This window comes from Buteo buteo, chromosome 26, assembly GCF_964188355.1.
Source record: "Buteo buteo chromosome 26, bButBut1.hap1.1, whole genome shotgun sequence".
Taxonomy (NCBI): Eukaryota; Metazoa; Chordata; class Aves; order Accipitriformes; family Accipitridae; genus Buteo; species Buteo buteo.
In genome coordinates this window covers 3,775,706-3,791,861 of record NC_134196.1, presented here as the reverse complement: position 1 = coordinate 3,791,861, position 16,156 = coordinate 3,775,706, and the positions used below count along the sequence as shown (strand labels likewise).

The 16,156-nt window shown below is 43.7% G+C and overlaps 1 protein-coding gene across 2 annotated transcripts; it reads right to left on the bottom strand.

Annotated features, from left to right (window-relative positions):
• Nucleotides 1-366: 366 nt before the first annotated feature.
• On the bottom strand, nucleotides 367-15,670 carry HAL (histidine ammonia-lyase). Of its 2 annotated transcripts, XM_075057734.1 has the most exons (21): nucleotides 15,587-15,670; nucleotides 14,404-14,725; nucleotides 13,893-13,953; nucleotides 13,704-13,731; nucleotides 13,337-13,411; nucleotides 13,166-13,238; nucleotides 13,015-13,081; nucleotides 12,790-12,827; nucleotides 12,583-12,708; nucleotides 11,340-11,479; nucleotides 9,813-9,860; nucleotides 8,622-8,769; nucleotides 8,442-8,537; nucleotides 8,265-8,323; nucleotides 7,376-7,456; nucleotides 6,437-6,502; nucleotides 6,183-6,348; nucleotides 3,618-3,752; nucleotides 2,418-2,526; nucleotides 2,251-2,320; nucleotides 367-1,187 (listed from the first exon to the last, which is right to left on the bottom strand). In XM_075057734.1, the coding sequence occupies exons 2-21, from the start codon at nucleotides 14,648-14,650 to the stop codon at nucleotides 1,038-1,040; spliced, it is 1,983 nt and encodes a 660-aa protein (XP_074913835.1). In that variant the 5' UTR covers nucleotides 14,651-14,725; nucleotides 15,587-15,670; the 3' UTR covers nucleotides 367-1,037. The 2 variants fall into 2 exon arrangements, with proteins under 2 accessions (XP_074913835.1, XP_074913836.1); XM_075057735.1 differs by lacking the exon at nucleotides 15,587-15,670 and having other exon boundaries at nucleotides 14,404-14,728.
• Between the last annotated feature and the right edge of the window lie 486 nt (nucleotides 15,671-16,156).

The window sequence follows — 16,156 nt, the reverse complement described above, 5'->3', positions numbered from 1 at the left end:
GCCCACGCTGAACCCCCCCACAGCCGTGGCTGTCAGGCCGGTGGTGCCAAGGCTGGTGGTTGTTAACCAGCCTTAACATGTCAGACTTCACATCATGGTGCAGTGACAAGTCCTGACTCTTCCTTTGCAAAGCCTGTGCCAGAGGTCAGTGTTGTAACACCGAACAGGCTGCAACACAAGCCCCTCTGCGGGGACAGGCAGATACCCGATGAGCCATGGGAGTGTAGATCTTGGTGTTACTGCTTCAGAACTGGTTCCTCCTCCTTCTCCCCCTTTCCTGGCCCCTGTTCCACCTGTCCTCCTTATTTCCAAATTAAGCTTTTGCTTTACATTTTCATCATCACACATGACAGGAAAATAGATTGCTACAGCCACACGTGAAGCCTCAGTTTATTTATTGCAGGTGTGAGCCCATAGCTCTTGGAAAGCTGCATTAAGTGTAGTCCATCACCAGAATACAATATATTTGTTCTGGAGCAATGATCGCCATAGCACATTTTTATGCACACAGCTTTTCTGATTTGTGAAGCATCTGCTCCAAAGATGCTTTTGTTCTACAAGAACCTGTACCTCACATATGATCTGCAAAAGAGAGAAGAATTAAGTGTAAAGATAATTTTGCTTGTGGCAGAATGAAGGGGACCACAGCAGTTACCCAAAGAAAAAAAAAAACAAAAAAACCCCAAATGAGAATGTCAAACCTAGGCTGTTTGGTATCATTGGCACAGATGAAGAGGAAACAAGTGAAGAGCTGAAAAAAGAAATCCAGGAGGCCCTGTATAAAACATCTACTGGTTTCAGCAGGAGTCTGAATGTTTTGTGTTCAGAAGCTCAGGTAATTGAGTCAAAACCACACTATCATGACAAAGCTGTCTTTCACACATGAGGAAATATTTCTCTGCTATCTGTATGTGCTCCTGAGCTAGACAGTCAGGTCCTTCGGGTAACCTGGAGAAACCACATTGACTTCGAGTAGAACAGCCACCCCCAGGCAAGGTCCTGGAAAGGATCTGCTCTCTGCCAGAGGACTGCAACTCTTAAAGTTCATCCTGATGCCCGTGGTCATGACTAACACCCGTATTCATTTCCAGCGATCCCAGGGAGAAAGCTGTTGGTGAAATGGGTCTCGATTCAGGGATGTGTTCCCTCCTGTACTTTTCAATGTAAGGTTTAGCAACTTCCCACACCTGTGAAACAAGAAAGTGAAACAGCAGGGTGAGAGGCAAAACAAAAGGTCAGTTAAGACATCAATGCACCAGTTCAGGAAACTCTGTAGAAGAGTTACTGGGATGGAGGTGAGAATTACAGACCTACATAGATACGCTGTACGCAATCGGCGGAGCCAGAGAGGCAGCCAGAGTAAGGTTTAGGGAAAAGCATGTGGATGGAGTTGACAGGGGACAGGAAAAGATACAGCTCCAGGGGGACAAGGTGAAAGGATTCAAGGAGAAAACATTGCATCTTGTCTTGTTACCAGGTTAATACTCTGTGTGCAATAGTTGGGAGAGGATCGCTGCCACTTGCTACAAAACCACTTGGTCATGAAGGGGACGGGGAAGCAAAACGGCTTCTGGCACGGTCAAAGAAGAAGGGAAGGGATGGTGGTTGGGGTTTAAGGCAGAAAAGGAAAATGTTCTACAGTCTCCTTTGTCTTTCCTCCTGTCAGAGCTGCAAGGCAAAAAAAAAAGGGGGAGGGGGGATTTTTTCTTCTCCCATTTGCTCACTCTCCTCAGTTCTTCTGTTACTTATGTTTTACAAACAAATAAAACAGATAGATCCCATAGCTGTACAAAACGCTTGGCCCAGGTTAGCATATTTCACCACTGCTATTCCCTCATCCACATCCCCTTATTGTTTCCAGACCATGCCCAAGGGCCTCAAGGCCAGGGAACGCTCACCGCCCCAGGAATGAGGATCACCATCTGGAGAGACTGCCGATTTCTCTGGACATCTGTGGGGTTATAGGACCCTGCCCTCAAATGATTCAAAGCTGGACCTATGTCTGGATCCTGCCAGATTTAATAACGTAAGCTACTTAGTGCACAGGGCAAGTTTAAGAACTGATTTCTAAATCCATCCCGCTAAAACTAAGGAAAACCAAATCTCAGAAAATCTGGTGGGTTCGCCCCAGGCAGAGGAGTGCTTTCAGCGAGGCCATCCAGTGAACACGTGGAGGGCTATTTCCAAAGCAGAGCTGCAGCGTGCTCCTCAGGACGGTCCTACTGCCTGTGCCGAAAAGTCAACGCTCACCTTCTGCTCCACGAGCAGCCTGTGAGCTGCTTCGATGTCTGGGGCCATGAAGCGATCCTTCATCCAAGGCCTGTAGCGAAACACGTTGCGAACATTGGCCAAACATTAACCACCACCGCCAGCCTCCAGATGGGTAACCTCTGGGGGAGGCATTTATCTGATGTTACCTCACAACGGAGCGCACAAGGTCGTAGACCTTCTCCAATGGCGTTGTCGTTCTCAGAGGGCGTAGGAATTCAATGCCTTGGCAGGCCGCGAGCAGCTCAATAGCCAGAACTAGGAAATCAGAACAGCAAAAGAGATTTTCAGCAGGTACAGCTCCAGGCGAGGTTTCCCATATAAAGCCATACCCGGCCTTTGTTCTGGCTTATACGATATTGTTTCAGGCAACGTGAAAAGACCAGTGGATTCACACACCCCAGAGAGACAGCCCAGCAGCAGGGTTGATCGTTTTATGGATGGTACTGGGGCTAGTATCCAGCATTTTAGCAAGCAGATTTTGGGTGCTCTGCCATACAGGCCTTTCAGTGTGCCAGGAACTCCTGGTCACCACAGTCTTAAATCCATAGGAATCCCTTCCAGGGTATCTGGAATACTCAAATTAATGGCCCTCATAAATCAGAAAACCTCTTTAGGACTGAGAAGAAAGGGGCCTGAACTATAAAAGAAAGTTCTGCCTATGAAGGATGCAAGAGCCCATGTGAAAGCACCAGTAAAATTACAGAGCTCTGGAGGAGAATATTCTGTCTGGGGAAGTCTGCACTGTATCTGCCCACCTCACACCTGATCATTATTGGCATTAGTTCCTCATTTTCACAAGCCAATTCACACAAGGAACTGAGTGAAACAACTGGGTCTAGGACACGCTGTTTCTCAGCACGCTGTTGAAACACATGGTTTCTCAAACTTAGTTCTATAGAAATACATTTTTTTATGTCCAGAGAAATAAGTCTTCAGAGCACTCATATGTATAAACTTAAGTGGGCAAGTGAGTTCAGTATTTGTGTGCTGTGTATTGCTCTGCTCTCCTGCTAACAGCTGACATCTGTATCTAAGCACACCATCTGCCAAATAAATAAATAAATAAAAAGCAAGAGAGCAATCTGTCCTCGTAAGCAAGAGAGGAAAGTTTTGCTGAGTGTCCTGAGTAGCTTTTCACAAGAAACACTTAGTGCTAGATTTACCTCATTTCTGGTAGAAAGATCCAAATGCTTGTAAAAGTATGCATTTAATACAGTATTTTTTAGATAGTTCTTTCAGATGCATTAGCTCCTATTTTCTTAAAAAAGATCTAAAAAGAATGGCACTAATGTCTTCACCTAGTTGCATACATAAGGTCTGTCTGGAAATCAGCATTTTAATTTTACCTTGTTCCACATGTTCAATAACTCTCAAAGCTTTTCTTGCAGCCCATCCTCCCATGGACACGTGATCCTCCGTAGCAGCACTGGTTGAGAGAGAATCCACAGAAGAGGGGTGGCACAAGGCTTTGTTCTCAGAAACTGCAAAAATCCAGCGCAATGAATGTAGGACAGAATGGGCACGAGACAGCAGAAGTAATGGCTAACCTGGAGCAAAGAGCCCGTCCACCACCTCAGGTCTAACTACTGCTCCTCTTTTGAGGACGCTTCGATGTTTTAGCTGGACTGAGGAATTTGTAATAAACACCTTGAAAACTACCATTGCCTCTGAAAACAGTAACCAATATCAGTCTTTAGATGCAAATATTAACCAAATATAGAAAGACTGCTCACTCCTCCCTCATCTCTGGGGTTGAATTGCTCTGGCTCAAAGGCCCAATGGAAACTGAAGAAAAAGAGTGGACAACATAACTGAAATACAAGCCTGGTCTTGCCCGTTACTTCAAGACAACTCTTTGTAAAAAGCATTGGTTCCCTCTGTTTTCAGTCACAGATACTGCCCCTACCCTGGTTTCAAGAAGAGAGCTAGAGATCAGCATCTTGTCTCTTCTCATCGGAGCTGAGGCACTTGCAGAACTTGCTCCATGATGCTGCGGGAGCATGGCACAAACCCTCTCCCACCCTCCTTGCCTCGCTACAAGGCTGCCCATGTCCCTGCTCTGGGCACACACACCCCTGAGGGTGGGAGCACTCTGGCTTTGAAAGCTGGGCGCGAGGCCTGGAGGAAGTCTCTCAAGCTGCACCCAAAAGCGAGAGGAATTTGGCTGCCGGAAGGGTTGTAGGCACCATCTGATGACAATTTGAGGTTGCGAATTGCTCTTTAGAAGAGAAGAAACCAAGCCTGCATTCACAGTGCTCTGGCTGCACACAGACCTTCTCTTTCTAAAGCCCCGCAGGACACTGCATAACGTCCTCACCAAATTAGGGGCTTCAGAAAAGCAACAAGAGCAACAGAGAGGTGGTGACACCAATTGCAAATAGGCTGGAGTGACACAGTCCAGGGCCAGAGCCCAGCTGGCACATTCAGGCAGGCAACAGCAGGTCCCAGAGAGGCTGCATGTGGCTACTGCAAACAGTTGGGTCTGGCAGGCACAGTGCTACCAGAGAGGAAGGCAGAGACACATCCAGGGGCATTGCAAAACATCTGCAAATTTTTTGCAGCTTTATCTATTAACCCTAGGAGTGAACAACACCTTTGAAACTGGCAGAGCAACTTTAAAAACATTAGTAATATCTTGTTTAAAAACAACAACAATAAAGAGAGCTCAAACTTCACTTTTAGATAAATTCCTGGCTATTGTGACCAGGGGAAGATGGTTTTAACCCATGGATTCCTGCTGTCAGTGCAGCAATGAGTTAGGAGGCAGGGCTGTCATTTTCATTCCCTGCAGTAGAGACCATGAACACCCTAGAATCTCTCGCTCCAGATTGCGGAACTGAGCTGCAAAACCTGAAGCCAAGCGACAGCTAAGGCCTGGAGGCATCCTAAACTCTGCCCAGCCAAAATGAAAAGTTTCCAGCCTTCAAACATGAGGACAAACACTTCAGCTCCTTTTCCAGCCCCAATTCCCAAAACGGCCTCTAGGCAAGGTTCCTTTATTACATCAATTTAGTTCATTGACTTTTTTTTTTTCTGCAGGATGTTTATCTACGCATTTACCCGACATCGTCTGTTCCTTTGTCTGTTTGCATCTCTTATAATTTACTCTCTACTCATAGCATGTTTATCTTTATATTGGCTCATGCTTTCCTGAACCTATGAACTGTAATATCCCAGGGGCCAGCAGGCTTCTTGTTGCCTTAGTCATGAGTACTAGAGGAAAAATGTATAATGCTTATTTTCAGTGTGCTCCTCCAATAACCAGCCCCAGGAACACCAGTTTCCTGAGGACTGTGGAGTCTGATATTGATGTATAGACCTGGCCATCAAATGGAGACACCGAGTACTAAGGGTATCAGGCTCAGCTTTGAGACAAGAGGTGTGCCCGTGCTAGTGAGAAGTAAGGAATAGAGGTACCCCTTGCTTACAGACCATAACTATTCAAGCAGAGGTTCTAGGTTCAGCAGAGTGGCTCAGACAGATGTATGCTTGTTGCCTGCAGTGTTTGCTGTTAATTACAGCCCTGTCTGAGCTGATTTACAGGCTCCCGGGTACAGAGCTGTCACTGATTTCAACCAGAGCTCTTGTGTTGGTGACTCTAAATCAGAGCACTCCCTGCCAATCCCATAAAGATGCAAACAGGCAAGCATTCCCACCAAAGTCCACCTGAGGGTTTGCATGCTCAGAATGCTAAACATGCCCATGGATCAGTGCAGAATAAAGAATGCCGAGCTGAAATAACTGCAGCTGTGCTCAACACTCAAACTTTGCACCCAGACAGCACAAAGCACATGGAGAAGAGATGGAAAACAAGAGTGAGATCCCTTTGTATCTACTACCAAATTACAACTGCCTTGATATAAATTGGTCTTTCTAGCTTGCTCTCTTGATGATATTGCTCAAGCACTCACCCAGGGCAGCTGCTGTACAGTGTGCAATCATGAAGCCAGAGTTCAGACCTCCTTCCGTGACTAAAAATGCAGGCAGTTCGCTGAGCGAGGGGTTGCAGAGCCTCTCAATTCTTCTTTCACTTATTGCAGCGAGTTCGTGCACCCCAATTGCCAAATAGTCTAGAGCCTAAAAAAGAAGATCTCATTAAACCAGATGACAGAAACAAACAAAACAAACTACAAGGTTTTTTTTCTTTCTCCAAATGATTAATTACCTTTGCAGGATATTCACCATGAAAATTTCCTCCAGAAATGGTCTCTGCTCTTTCAGCAAACACCATCTTTAAGGAGAAGTTAGGGAGCAAACATGAGTGAAATACGTGTCAGATATCTGTTACTAATCAGAATATCTTAACTGAAGGAATGTTTGTGCTAATAGGCTTTTATTTGGAAGCACATTATATTACATCCGCATGTTCACTTTTCAGAAAATGAAGACCCAATCTCAGTTCTCCCATTTTTTCAAATAGGCTATATAAAATGAGGTCTTTGATCAGGGGCAGGGAGGGGTGCAAAGAAACACATGTGTTCGGATCCTAGCGTAGTTTCTCAGTTCCTTGGTAGATTCTCTCCATGGCAGAAACAATTTTAGACAGGTTACAAGCTGTAACTCTTTATCAGCTATGGATGCGATGTCATGTATAGCATCATTATACTGCTGAGGGGAATCCAGGCTTGCTCAGCACCAGTGCAGGAACTGTGCCCAGAGTTTACCAGGCTGAGCCATGAGGAGGTTTACTGGCCACACGTGTTTTGGCTGCCTTCCCTGACTGAGTGCAAATCTTGCTCTATAGTGCAGGTTTCACTCATGCTGCACCAACAGATGTGTCATACAAGTCACCATCCGTCTATGTCCATTTGGTTGCCAGGTCCCATCTATCCACATATTCAATATAAGTATATAGATTCTCATCTAGGAAACATTTAACATGCACTAAACTGCATACACATGTGGTTTCCTTGCCCCAACACACACTTGCACGCACCAGTGCCGATGCGGAGAAAGGAAGAGAGGTTGCTGTTGCAACCAATGGTAGTTATTGACTGAAGCCAGTTATGACTTTTTTGCCTCCTACGCAAATAACTGTATAGAAGAAAACGATAAAAAAGGCCAAGCAACATTTTACATAGAAATAAAGTCATCAAAAAGATACAGGGTTGTCCGTGGCACTATTGATTTCAGTCGTCATGATGTCCTTCACAAAAGCAATTGTATCATTTACAACTCCGTGGACCTAGAACAAAAGACATTAGCACCTGAGCTTAGTATCTACACTTAGTTCATCTTCAGGTTGCTAACCAAGCTGCAGGCACCCTCTTTCCCATCATCCCAGTCTCTACATCCACACATGAAGATGGTCTTGTATTTGCTTTTAAAATCAGGAGCATCACTATGGGACACTACCCATCCTAGACATCTGAAAGACTCTATTTACTATTATTTTGACAGTATTGCTAAAAGGGTAATCCAAATATGATGGTTTTTACTTGTTTGGGTTGGTTTACCCTAAATGGAAGATAAGATACTTTTTCAGAGGCCAAAGTGTTATTAGGAGAGACGTAACCTTACAAAGCCCCTATAGACAACAAAAACTCTCATTAATTAACTTTCATTAATTCCACTGATTTAATAGCTTTGCTCACGTTAAAACTGACAGGGTTGAGTTCTTCCAGTATGTTAGAGATACTATAGGTTGAGGAACAACCTATCACTCTGACTGCTTCCAGAAACACCTTTCCCCAGTTCATGGTCTTAGCATCAATGCAGAATAAATGCCCTAAAAAGCCTGCAAGAGTAGAAACCAGCACCTTTCCCTGCTTCCGACACTCGGCCGCTTTCAGATCTGAACACAGCTTTGCTAGATGCTGCCTAATGGGTGCGTGCATAGGATTAATTCATACTAACTTTGAAGTGAGGGAGAAGCAAAATAAAACAACTTCCTCTAATGGAGTCAGACAATGCACAGTTGACAGTATTTCTGGTGGGGGAACTTCACCATCATTTATCTAGTGCTATGAAAGGAAATAAAAGTCAGTTTTTACCTGAGGGCAGCAGCGCATCGTGTATGCGTCCTGAACTCGGTCACAGAATCTATGGCTCTCTAGAAGGGAGAAGGGAGGAAAAAACCAAATATTTGTCACACAAAAGCGTATGGGCTACTGCCAAAAGATCCAGCTAGACCTGTGTAACCTGAAAGGGTGAAGGTTAAGATTGTTCACCTGCTATTTCTGATGGATGATGGTCAGAATCTAGAAGGGACCTGAATCGAAATGCTACTTCAGCCTGCCCTTGGTGTGGGCGAACTGCGTGGATATCTAGTAAAACAAGTTAGACTGTTAGGTTTTGTTTCTCTTGTCAACGGCTCTTAGGCAAACAGACAGGAAAGGCCCAGTACCCACCAGTGTCGAAGGCCCTTGTTGTACCCTTCAAGACTTCAAGTGTAAGGGCAGCTATTATGTCAGCTTGTCTAGCAATAGCACCAGCTCTTTCAACTGCTTCGCATCCCAGCGAGGTGATCATTTGTGTCCCATTGATGAGAGCCAGACCCTTCAAAGAGAGAGCAGATGTCAAGCAAATTCATTGCAGCTATTCCACAGACTGTGGTAATTCCCCATCTCTGTGATAATTCTCCTTCTCATATGAATGAGTTAAAAGACCTTTGCTCAGCTTCCTGGATCATCCTGAAATCATAAAATGCACAGCTGGACTGGGCATCTTTGCTACATAAATTGTCAATGGTCATGACCCTACTAAGTCAGCTCCAGTAGTTCCAAGCAAGAGGTTTATTTCATGTTATTTCAAGCTTAAGCAAGAAAAGTACAGGAAATCTGTATTCTTTTCCAGTTCTTGGGAAATGGAATGCTATTTTTATTCATTTCTTAAGTTATTAGTTAAACCAAAGAAGTTATGAGCACGAGGGGGTGCGAAAACCAATCATAATAAGGAAGTGGAGAATTAAAACAGCCTTAGAAGTTATTACTGCTTTAAAAGATTTGTTGAGTTCAGTTAGAACTAGCTTCAGGTTTGTTCTAAATAAACATGAGACCCATGGGAGCCTTCCATTTGCCTTTAGGAGACACTGGGTTTGGCTTCTTGCTCCTGGTGCTGTTTTGCAGCTACTGAGGCCCCTTACCAGAGAGCTCCACAGCCCTCCAATCTGTTGTGTTCCCACATAAAATTTAATACTTGGAGTGAGATTCATCTCACCTAGTTTTAATGATCTCGGAGTCGGATAGCTGGCTCAAGTCAGTCATCTGAGCTCCTGTTATGGTCAAAGGGCAGATAGGTACCTTGAGAGGGCTTCTTAGACAGCTGCTTCAGGATGATGTAGTGTGTTTTCTGAAGATGCCCATCTCTTTCCACCGGCCACAGGGCCAATCTACACATCAAGCTTGGGTCTGACATCTCAAGTCAAGCAGGGTGACACTAGGAGAGGTGGATCCCACTCCTGATAATACTTCATTAATATCATTCTGAAGCTTGGTTTAAAATGACTGTTAATTCGTTTCAGGCTGAAATTATTAAGTATAAAGCAACTAGTGATTGACTATGATTGTTTTTCATCAGCTGGCATCATTATACTTTATTACCTCTTTTGGTTTCAAGGTAATTGGTCTCAGACCATGGGCTTCCAGGACCTGTGTAAGAGGTTAATGACAAGGTAATTAATGAAAAATGTTTTTAGTAATTCAGCCACCAAAATTTTTAAATCATGAACGTTTCCATAAATAAAAATATTAACAAATTCCTTAAGTGAAGGGAGAAAAAACAGCTTTTTATCACAAACATTTAAAATATTTTTTTTCTGCTGGGCTAAATAAAAGACAGCATTTTGGGGCTTCCAGGCTAGCACCTCATTTCCCAGTGCCAGTAAAAGAAGGTAGTAGGAATGCTGAAGTGAGATACTGTCACAGCCCATTAACATCTACCATGTATTAGCTGATGGGAGAGAGTAATAGGAGAGAAGGCTGGAAACATCTTGGGAATGTAGTTCGGCCTGTGCTCTGCCTCATAGCAGGTTTGGCTTGCATAAACTATTCCTTCTTCATAAAATGATTCCCTAACCCTTTCTACAGAAAATCTCCAATGACAGGAAGAGTCCTACTCAGTTTACTCTATACATGTCTATTCCATAGGGCAATCGCTCTCGTGGGAAATGGGGGAAAGGTGTAACTTTGATTCTGATTAGAGTCCTCTCAACCTTTCCAACTGAAGAGGTAACACATCTCAGAGTGTACAACGGTAACTTCTGGTCCTGAAGGTCCACAACACCCTGGCCTGCTTCTTCCCTACTCCTCTCCCTGTGTAGTTCTCAGTATTTCTCCAGCCTACAGTGATGGTACAGCTATCAATCCATGAATAAATTTGGTGTTCAAATATTCATGGACAGAAGTGATAGGTGTAGCAAAAGAAACTACCATGAAAGACTCCAGAGGCGCCAGACTTGGAGATACTCAACACTAGATCAATCTGCTGATGTGTTATTGACAGAATAACAGTTAGTTAAAAATTAATTCCATTGTAAAGCTTCTGTCTTGTAAAGGAAGATGCTATAAAGGTTCCCTGTAACCCTAGTTAATCTATCAAAAATGAAATGTCTAAACCTGTGTATTCACTTAAAGCCATTATAAAATCAGTAGAAATTTTACTGATGTTTCTGCCTCCAGTAAATCTCCAGTCACTCTCAGCATCTGAAGTTTTGAATTTGAGAGGTAATCTTGGGTTTGTTGGAACAGTGTTGATGCTTACGGAGCTGAAGATGTAGAAACAGTTCTTTCAAAGCTGATATCACATCCTGTCCCTCTCTCCAGGTCCTAACTGATGTCACTGCAGTGTCTTGTATTGCTATACTATGGCATGGTATTTCTTTAAGGACTTAACAACATGCTATATATTCTATCTGCTCCAGTGACAGGTGAGTCAGCTATTCCATTCTCATGGACCCACCTTCCTCAAGGTAGAGGCAACCTAGTCCCAGTTCAAACTGGTACAAAAAATCCAAAGGTTTTTACCTGTTCCTAATCTGAGCAAAAGCTCTCTCTCTCTCTCAAAGTGACAGCCAATTTGGCAAATGAGCCAGCAAGCAGGAAAAAAGCAATCAGCTGCACAAGTCTTACATATTTAGCATCGGCCCAGCCACTCTTTGGGGACCACATCTTTCCCTCTCCAATTAATCCCAGAGCAAGATGAGAGAGGGGGGCCAAGTCTCCACTGGCTCCAACTGTCCCTTTCTCAGGGATATAAGGAAGGCAGGATGCTAGAAAGAAAACAAAAACAACTCCTGTTAGAGCCTCCCCTCAATACACTCCTTGGAAAACAGAGAAGCCAGCACATCAGTGTGGTTATGGTGTGGTAACAACTTGCAATCATGGTCAATGGCACCAACAGGACTACTCTCATCGCAGACTGGGATTTGCCCCTGCTCGAAGGCTAGCTGCAGTTTGTAAAGAAACCAATTCTCTTCTGCATTTGGTTCTGCATTTGGTTTTGGAGTGGGGGGACCACAGCCCAGAGTGATTGCATCTGCAGCCAGGCAGGTAAAACATCATTTCTCAACTCTTCATCACAGGATGACCACCTGGTGCGGACAAAGCTACCTCTTCATTCCTCACTCCACTAAACATCGGGTAACTCCTACAAGCCATCTTTGAGCCCTCTTCCCCCTACCCCAGCCTTCCGAACACTGAACATGTAGAAATGAAGAAACGGAGCCCACGGAAATGTGGAAAAAGCAGGGAAGGGAACAGTCTGTTTCTTTTCTTTTGCAGAGTTAAACACTGAATTGCAGCTCCTTCACCCACTGTGGGAGGAGGAGGAGGAGGGAGCAACAGAGAACAACACTGCACAGAGAAAAAAACCAAACACAAAACTAGGTGCTGCTCAAAGGGGTCTGTTTGACAAACACCAACACGTACAGTTTTCTACGTGGTAACAGCCCCACCCAAAAATCCTGGCGTTCCAAAAAATGGTGGCATATGAGACAGGACAAAAGTTAGAGACTTGAGCCTTTGTAGAAGAGCTCGCCCAGAGTCAGAGTCATGCTCTCAGTCAAGCTTAGTCTTGAATTACTTGACCTCTTAGAGGTTCATTTCCCAAACTTCTGCCTGTTGCATCCCTTTCTCTCAGCCTTTTGTGTCACTTCGGCTCACATCCCATGTTCTTCAACAGAGGAACGGTCTCTAGCCGTGACCTTCTACAGGACTGGTCACAGCCAAGCTTTGGTTCTGGTCTCTAACAACTACCAAGTCAAAAGACCAACATCCATAGCTTGATCCATTGAGCTACACCCTTTAATGAAAGAGTTAAAAGAAGAAAAAAAAAAAAGGGGGAAAGGGGGATTTTCTTGAAATATCTTTTTACCATTAAATGCTTCAATAACTTGCTGGAGCGTTTCTAGGGATATTCCACTGTATCCTTTTGCTAGGACATTGATCCTCAGCGCCAACAGCATGCGAGATCTCTCTGGGCTCAAAGGTTTCCCCACACCTGAAACAGTAACCCTCTTGGTTACTAACCCACTACCAACAGCAGCAGCAAAGGGAAAAACACCAAGCAATTTCTTACTACCTGCAGAATGCGAACGAACCAAGTTCACTTGAAGCTCCCTGTGGAAAAAAAATAATATGTAAAAACCCAAGTAAGTCTTGTCAGGTTTTACTTTGCACAAAGCAAAGGGAAATACTGAAGCAGCCCTCTCACCTAACCACAGAGTATACACGTACAGGGTCAAACTGCTCCCTCGTCTCCCTTTCCTGAAAAGAAAGGATGGAGAAAGCCGCACACACCACTTACCTCAGCTTATTGTTTGGGATGACAGTCCTGGCAAACTTCCCAAACCCCGTGGTGATTCCATAAACAACTGCAAGAAACGTACACTGCTGGTTAAGGAGGGAACCTGATGAAGTTTTCTAAACACTTAATAATTAGAGGTAAATATATTTACCTGTCTGTTCCTTTACAATCCTTTCAATCACTTCTCGTGATTGTTTGACTCTAGCTTCAGCTTCAGGTGTGAGCTAAAACAGTTTAAATATAAGTTTATCTATCATTATTTAAGTTTAATTGTAGAAAGACAAACAAGTAATTTTTAGCTGCACTTGTTCAGGATCTTTACCTTTATCTTGTAGAGCCCCTTTCCTAAATTGACCAAGTCCTCTGTCGTTAAGCTGTTGCCATCTAAAAAAATATACTACACCAAAGAAGCACCTTTTAGTTTTGGATACATATAAAGTTGCTTAATAATCAGAATAAAAGAAAAAAATAGAGTCCAAACTCAGCAATGACAGGAAGCTCACTCACACTCATTTGTAAGATAGGAACTCATTAACAAAAACATAATAAACACATTATAATTTAGATTCCTAGACCCAGCCAATCTAACAGCCCCTGCTCTCTTGAATGCTGCAGTGGCTGAACTCCCAGCACCGGCTGGTGAATAGCAGGATTTGTTACCAAGTTGCAAAATCATTGGCGATTCATACCTGTTCTGGTTCTCGGTATTTGCTGTATCTGAAAGTTCTGTAAAGGAAAATGAAGGGCAGACAGGATTTCACAGGCAGTGACCATTCGATTACAGCTGGCAATGTGTTTTAAGAATGAAGGAACACTAAAAATCCAGGGAAATCTAGGGAATTATAAAAAAAGTTCACATAATGCTCAAAAAAGGATACAAATGAACTCCTTCTGGCTGAGATGGTATGAAATCTGGGGACATTATATCTCCCTCTATAACTAGAAGAAATGTGCAAATAAACATGAACAGGATTAAATTGTATTCTTCTTATAAATGAACTTGTTATTCATTGCAATACACACCAGTAAGAATTCCAATTTGCAGTTATCAGCCCCAAATATATTTGTATGCTTCTAGGAAAATAACAAGGGACTATGTAGTTTATTTAAGGTACTCTAAAGGCAAAAGAGCTGCCCAACCCTCGGACATATGCTCCATATCCCATACAATCATATAGCATATATGATATCATATACAAATGATGTATATAGAATCCTGTAGCTTCTATACCTATAGTTCTATACTTAAAAACATGGTGCATTTTGATATTTTTCCATAAAAATCGTAGAGGCTCTCTCAGTCACAATTTTAGATAAACTAAAGGACAGTTTGCTGACTCAGATGCCAATGTGGTCACTCTGCAATGCGTTACTTAAGGTTTTGCTTACCAACTTCAACAAATTCATTGTCCTCTAGAGCATCCTCCACTGTATCATCAAGATCCAGCAAGCCAAGTCCCTTGCACCTTCGAATGTAAAATTTTACTTCTTCCACCGAGGCAAATCCCCCGTTGTCAGGTTTGTTCTTCATGTACCGTCTCACAGCTTCCTTTCCTAGCCACCCAATTGTGTTTGTGGAGTTTAGGCACGGCACTGCCAGCCATTCTCCTCGGACGTGCACCGTGTATCTCGGCATGCTTTCTCTCCAAAGTTGTCCCTTGACCAAGAAGGGCTGCAGCGTGCAGCAGCCTTACATTTACCGCACGACAGCCTGAAAAGCAGGAGTCCAGTGTTGCAATCAGAGAGAGGCAAAAAGCCACCCCCAAAATCCCCACCTTTGTAAATAAGCGAGATCAATGGATCCAGCTGCCCCCAGCCAATCAAACCAAACCCAGGGAGCACACCCTTTTTGTGGAAAGGCAAACCACCCCCCCCATTACCACAGAAATTTTTTTCTAAGGATCACGTCAGGAATATAGAAATGAAAATCTAGGAGCTAGATTATGTAGCAAGAATAGATAAATCAATCAGAATAAGCTGGAATGCAACTGTTCTAAAAACTTCAGGGTTTAACAAAAGTTAACGGAGTTGTCACCTGGCAGTAGATGACACTAATGAAAACCTCCGTGAGGGAGAGGGCTGGAAGACAGTCACCCCGTCACGGGTGGGTCACGGCTGCTAGGATTGCAGGGAGACTGGATTATACCCATACATCTCCATCTAGAGCAGGATGAGAGCAGACAGTGTAGGAAGCAAGCCTGCTTTGCTCCGTCCAAGCTGAAGTTAGCAAATGTAGTTTCGTATCCCAGGGGAGGAGAAGATTAACGAGTTTCCCTCTGTTACCCGCTCACTTATGCTCTGGAAGATGTTGCTAGAACACATAGCACAAATATTGGGCCATACCTGCCACTACCGGGACTGGTGCTGCTATACCACGCCTCTTTTGCAGGCAGATGCATGGCAGAATAGACATGGAGAAATACCTCTTAAGATGGCCAAAATAGCATTTAGCAATTACCATGTCCACACGGAAACTGAAATACCTTTGTTTTTAGAGGCAAAACAACACTGATAGCCCATGCTACCCACAATAGTGTTCTCCGACAAAGGGACGACTATGAAGTGCACTTACCTGGGGTGAATTATTGCAGGGAATTTTAACTTGAGACCCATCGGCAGGAGTCTCTATGTGGGAGACATAGCCCCAGCAGAGCAGGACAACGCTAGCGAAAGCCACACCAGCCACTATTTTTTCTTCCTAGCTCTGACAGCAAGAAACCAGGATTAGCTGGCAGCATGAATTCCAACTGCCGAATCACTATATACAATATATTGGCTTTTATGACAAAATGTTACCCCAAAACTAGTAGCATAAAACATTTCTAACACAAAGAATGGGAGATTGCATTGTGATCCGACAGCTTGACCCAGAACCTGTGAACACCAGATACCCCCTACCAGAGCCTTGCCCAAGAGAATCCCCGTTCATTCGGGTAATGCTGTAGCAGAAGCCTAATTAGATTCTGGGAGTGAATGAAAGGAACCGGGTAAATTTCTAATCTGAAGTCTAGAAAAATTCTTTTCAGTGAGTTTTCTAGCAGAAGTTCTCACTCGTTCAGAGGAGTAGCAAGAAGAGAACAAATGGCTCATGGGGCCTTACCACAAGAAAGCCTGTAAGTTCTTCACACACAAGGAAGTTAAC